At 36.5% G+C, this 6,000-nt stretch overlaps 1 protein-coding gene across 1 annotated transcript in view; it reads left to right on the top strand.

Annotated features, from left to right (window-relative positions):
- Positions 1-2,872, top strand: part of LOC115892834 (tetratricopeptide repeat protein 28-like) — a 43,082-nt gene extending 40,210 nt beyond the window's left edge. The window contains exons 2-3 of the mRNA XM_030915304.1: positions 533-811; positions 2,822-2,872. Coding sequence (XP_030771164.1) covers positions 533-811; positions 2,822-2,872 — 330 coding nt within the window. The remainder of the gene's footprint in view (positions 1-532; positions 812-2,821) is intronic.
- The last annotated feature ends 3,128 nt before the right edge of the window (positions 2,873-6,000 follow it).

The following is a 6,000-nucleotide window of genomic DNA, read 5'->3' on the forward strand; positions in this document are numbered from 1 at the left end:
AACCAGACTTGGGCCACTACACTCTAGCCTGGGCAACAGAGTGAGACCTCATCTGGAAAAAAATAAGAGTAAAAAATTAATACCTGAGGCTGAGTAATCTATAAAGAAAAAAGGGTTATTTGGCTCATGATTTTGATGATTGGAAAGTTCAGGATTAGGCATCTGTATCTGGTGAGGGCATTAAGCTGCTTCCACTCATGGCAGAAGGCAAAGGGGAGCTGGCTTGTGCATGCAGAGATCACAAAGTGAGAGGCAGCAAGAGAGAGAGAGGGGCCAGTGGCAGGCCTCTTAACAACCAGATCTCACTGGAAATAATAGAGTAAGAATTCACTCACCCCCAAGGAAGGGCAAATCCCTCTATTCGTGAGGGATTTACTCCTATGACCTAAACACCTCCCATTAAGCCCCACCTCCAGTATTGGGGATCACATTTTAACATGCAATTTGGAGGGGACAGACATCCAAATCTTAGCAGATCAGGAACCCATCTGGATTATCCTAACTTTGTCTGAAAAAGTTTCTTTGTTTGTAGATTCCTCTCTTTGGTGCTAACACTTTTGGCCAGAGAAGTCCTGATGGACCGGTACTGAGCAAAGCTGAATTTGTTGAGAAAGTTCGTCAGAGTAATCAGGCCTGTCACGATGGAGATTTCCACACAGCTATTGTTCTGTATAATGAAGCCCTGGCTGTTGACCCTCAGAACTGCATCTTATACAGCAATAGATCTGCAGCCTACATGAAAATCCAGCAGTATGACAAGGCACTGGATGATGCAATCAAAGCTCGACTTCTCAATCCCAAATGGCCAAAGGTAGAAATTTTATTTATTTTCACAGAATCTTTTGTGCTGGCTTCTTACTTTAATGTAACATTTTGTTGATTTAGTGTACTTATTAATATTTTAATAATCTATACTTCAGCAAAATATAAAATGACTTCCTTGAGCTGGTACATTAGTGAAAGGCTTCCTTTTTTTTTTTTTTTGTAGTGTGCTTTCCATGTGCAAGTTTAATTCTTTTCCTGTATGTGTGAAATTTAAATTTTTTTCTCTGTGCCTCTCGATAAGTAAGATAAGATACATTCTAGTTCTTTATATAGGTTTTGGAACACCTCTTTTTGAATGAATATTTTAGATGAAGTATGATGATGTTTCTTTCCTTCAATTTAAAATAATTAATTTTATTCCCTGTCAATGACTGTTTATTTTCAGAATGGTATTTAATGAGGGAAACTTCTGTTTTTCGAATAAAGCATTGTAATTATCTGTAGTCCTCGAGTAGCGCAAGGCTTAAGTTATTATCTTTGTTTTTTATTATATATACTTTATTTTCATTGTGGCTGCTCCTAACCTAATCCCTACTTTCTTTTAGAAACAATTCCTTTCCTTCCCTTTCTCTTTCCTTTCCCTTTCCCTTTCTCCTTTTTCCTTTTTCCTTTCCGAGACAGGCTCTTACTCTGTCACCAAGGCTGGAGTGCAGTGGTGCAATCTTGACTCACTGCAACCTCTGCCTCCTGAGTAGCTGGGACTACAGGTGTGTGCCACCCTGCCCAGCTAATTTTTGCATTTTTTATAGAAACAGGGTTTCACCATGTTGCCCAGTCTGGTCTTGAACTCCTGAGCTCAGGTAATCTGCCTAACTTGGCCTCCCAAAGTGCTGTGATTACAAGTGTGAGCCACCTCGCCCAGCAGAAACAATTTCTTAAGATGCTCCTGAAGGCCGGGCGCGGTGGCTCAAGCCTGTAATCCCAGCACTTTGGGAGGCCGAGACGGGCAGATCACGAGGTCAGGAGATCGAGACCATCCTAGCTAACACGGTGAAACCCCGTCTCTACTAAAAACTACAAAAAACTAGCCGGGTGAGGTGGCGGGCGCCTGTAGTCCCAGCTACTCGGGAGGCTGAGGCAGGAGAATGGCGTAAACCCGGGAGGCGGAGCTTGCAGTGAGCTGAGATCTGGCCACTGCACTCCAGCCTGGGTGACAGAGCGAGACTCCATCTCAAAAAAAAAAAAAAAAAGATGCTCCTGAAGCATAGAGGGTGGGGGATAGGAGAAGGATGAAATGGAGGAATGTAGATCCAAGGATATGAAGTTGCAGATACAGAGGATGAATAATTCTAGGTATCTAATGTACCACATGAGGACTATAGTTAATAATATTGTATTGTATTAGGGATAATTGCTAAGAGTAGATTTTAGGTTCTCTTATGACACAAATACACACAAAAAGGGTTACTATGTGAGATGATGAATATATTAATTTGATTGACTACAATAATTATTTCACTTCATATAAGTCAAACAAAAATATCATGTTGTATACCTTAAATACATACAATAAAAAATACAATGTGATTGAAGTATATGAGATATTTTCCAGAGAACCACAAAACTATTTCATCCCATTCTTGGCTTTCTGTTGGGTTAACAAAGGTTAATGGATATTTCCTAGAGGTTTAAAATAATTTCCTAATGTCTTAATAATATGCTGTAGGGCTGGGCATGGTGGCTCATGCCTATAATCTCAGCACTTTGGGAGGCTGAGGTGGGAGGATCCCTTGAGCCCACAAGTTTGAGGCCAGACTAGGCAACATAGTGAGACCTTGTCTCTACAAAAAATACAAAAATTAGCCAGGTATGGTGGCACACACCTGTATCCCCAGCTACTTGGGAGGCTGAGGTGAGAGGATTGCTTGAGCCCAGGAGGTAGAGGCTGCAGTGAGCCATGATTGCATCACCGCACTCTGGCCTGGGCAACAGAGTGAGACCCTGTCTCAAATATTAATAATAAAAGTCATAATACTTTATCCTTTGACTCTGATAGGTCTTTTTGGCCTCATTTAATGGAACTTCTAGTGTTGCTGCTGCCTTGTGAATGGTTTACTATTCTGTAATTCCCTAAAGGATTACTTTTGTAACCATAATCATTGTAAATGAAACAAAAATTGTTGAGAAAAATTGTATATGGGCTGGGCGCGGTGGCTTATGCCTGTAATCCCAGCACTTTGGGAGGCCGAAGTGGATGGATCACCTGAGGTCAGGAGTTTCAGGCCAGCCTGGCCAACGTGGTGAAACCCCGTCTCTACTAAAAATACAAAAATTAGCTGGGCGTGGTGGTGGGCGCTTGTAATCCCAGCTACTGGGGAGGTTGAGGCAGGAGAATTGCTTGAACCTGGGAGGCAGAGGGTGCAGTGAGCTGAGATCGCACCACTGCACTCCAGCCTTAGCAACAAGAATGAAGGGTCTCCAAAAAAAAAAAAAAAAAAAAAAAGAACAAGAAAAATTGTATATGATACCATTTGTGAACTAGAATGCTGTTTGCAAACGATAAACCTTGGTTCACGTTCCTGTTCCTCCATTAATGTCAATATGGTTTTGAGTAATCTCTTAACCTCTCTAAAGTTAAGATAAATGGGAATCATAATACCTATCTTGGATTGTTGCTTAAGGATTAGAGATAATTTGTAACTTGTACATAGTAGATGTTTGGTAAGTAATAACTATGATTGTGACATTTTTACTGAAGGTTTGAATTAGATTATTCTAGCAAGGTTTTCCATATTTATCTGCCTCTGTCTCTTTCTCTCTTTAAACCTATGATTGATGCAGTGAGCCTTATAGAGAGCTTAATTTTCAAATTAAGTATCAATTCTTGTCCTTTTTTGATCCACTTATCTTGTGTTTTTCCTATATTTGTGAACACCTTTAAACTTTTATCCTTTCCATTTTTCTTTATCATTTCTACTTTCTCCTGGCACTACTTGTGACTTCTACGCCCCAAAAATGGTTTTTTAAAAGTGTACTTTTATGATTATAGACAAAAAATCACCCTTTACGGATAATTTATATTATTGGTTTCTGATGTTTTCTCTTCACAGTAAGTGAAGTTATTGTATAGTCTATTTTACATTAATACTTTAGTTCTATATTTGGCTTTAAGCAAACCTAATTTCGGAACATTTAGAATTATATAAAATACAGAGTTCATAATTGAAATCACAAAAGGTTCTTTTGATGTAGTATGATAGCAGAGTTAATTTATAAGGAAATGTTCAGTACTGCATAAGAATGTTTCCTTTTATAAAAACTTGATTTTATACTTATTTTTCTAGGCATATACTCATTAGGTAAAAGAAGATTCACTTACATTTTCTTGTTATAAATGAGTATCTGGTGAAATTTTGTCAATTCCTTTTTCTTTTAATTTGTGCTTTTCTACTCTGACTTTTTTATAATGCTTTGCTTTTCTAAAGTCTTTATCTGAAATATTATTTTTGTCTAGTCTGGTGTGTGAAAAGCTACCTTCCAATTTCGAACTCTCTCCATAAGTATTAATGTTTTATGTAAAGATCCAAAGGCTCCAGAGATTAGATGGAGAATCTTTTATACATGTCTGTTTTATCTCATTGAAAAAATGATTTTGATGAGGTATGAACAAAGCACTGTGGGAACCTACACAAGCAGTGAGTTCAGTCTATGATACCTTATCTCCAATTGCATGCTAGATGGTTTTCTTTGATTTATCTTTATGTTTCTTCTTTTTTTGTCCTATTTAAGAAACCTTTGTCTTCGCCAAGGTTACAAAGATTTTCTTCTAGAATTTTTATGTTTTTTTTTTGCCTTTAGGTCTATGATTTATTTTGAGTTAATTTTTGGTATTGTGTGAGATAAGAGTCAAAGTTAATTTTTTTCCAGATAATGATAACCATAATCCAGCAACATTTGTTTTAAAGATTATCCTTTCCTCATTGAATTATCCTGGCACCTTTGTCATAAACCATTTGACCCTATAAATATGGAGTTATTACTAGATTCTCTATTTTATTTCACTGATTTCTATGTGTATATCTAAATGCCTTAACCATAATGCCTTAATTACTATAGATGTATGGTAAGTCTGATTATTAGGTATTGTAAGTCTTCCATCCTTGTTCTTTTTTTTTCCTAAGTTATTTTGGCTATTCTATATTTTTGCATTTCTATATAAGTTGTAGAATCAGCTTATCAATTTCTTCAAAAAACCTTTCTGGAAATTAATGGGCTTACACTGAATTAGACCAGTTTGGAGAGAATTGCCATCTTAATGTTACTGAGTCTTTGAATCCATGAACATGGTGTATTCCTCCATTTACTTAGGCCTTCTTTTATTACCTTTGCAACTTTTTGTAGTTTTCAGTGTTCAGATCTTGCAAGTCTTTTGTTAAATTTATTCCTAAGTATTTTGGTTTTTGATACTATTATAAATGGATTAACTTTGTTTTCTAACTTTCTATTAAGAATCTATAGAAATACAATGTATTTTTTGTACTTTGTGTCATGTTACCCTGTTAAATTTGCTTTTAATTTCTAGTAGGATTTTTGCAGATTCCTTGGGATTTTCTATGCACATGATGATGTCTGCAGGTAATCACAATTCTACTTCTTCCTTTCTTTTGTGTATGCCTTTTCTTTCTTTTTCTTTTTCTTCATTTTTTGCTCTATTGCACTGGTTAGCATGTCCAGTACAATGTTGACTAGAAGTCATGAGTGAACTTCCTTTACTCATTCCTGATCTTTGTGGGAAAGCATTGAGCTTCACATTGTTGAGCATGATGCCCTTAATCAGGTGGAGGATATTCCCTTTAATTTCTATTATGAGTGGGTATCAAATTTTGTCTATGTTTCTTCATCTGTTGAAATAATTTTTTAGCTAGTCTGTTAATATGGGAAAGTAAATTGATTTATTTGGGGATATTAAATCAACTAAATCAACTATGGTTTTAATGGGGGTAAATTCCAGGTAGTCATTATGTATTATTATTCTTTTTATATATTGTTGGAAATGCTTTGCTAAAATTTTGTTAAGAATTTTTGCAATTACGTTTATGAGATAGTGATCTGTAGCCCTTTTTTTTCTCATGATGTATTTGTTTGGTTTTGGTATCAAAGTGTTTCTGTCCTTATGTAATGAGTTGTAAAGTGTTCTCTCTGTATTTTCCGAAAGAGTTTGTGTAGGATTGGCGT

The sequence above is a fragment of the Rhinopithecus roxellana genome, chromosome 13, assembly GCF_007565055.1.
Source record: "Rhinopithecus roxellana isolate Shanxi Qingling chromosome 13, ASM756505v1, whole genome shotgun sequence".
NCBI lineage: Eukaryota > Metazoa > Chordata > Mammalia > Primates > Cercopithecidae > Rhinopithecus > Rhinopithecus roxellana.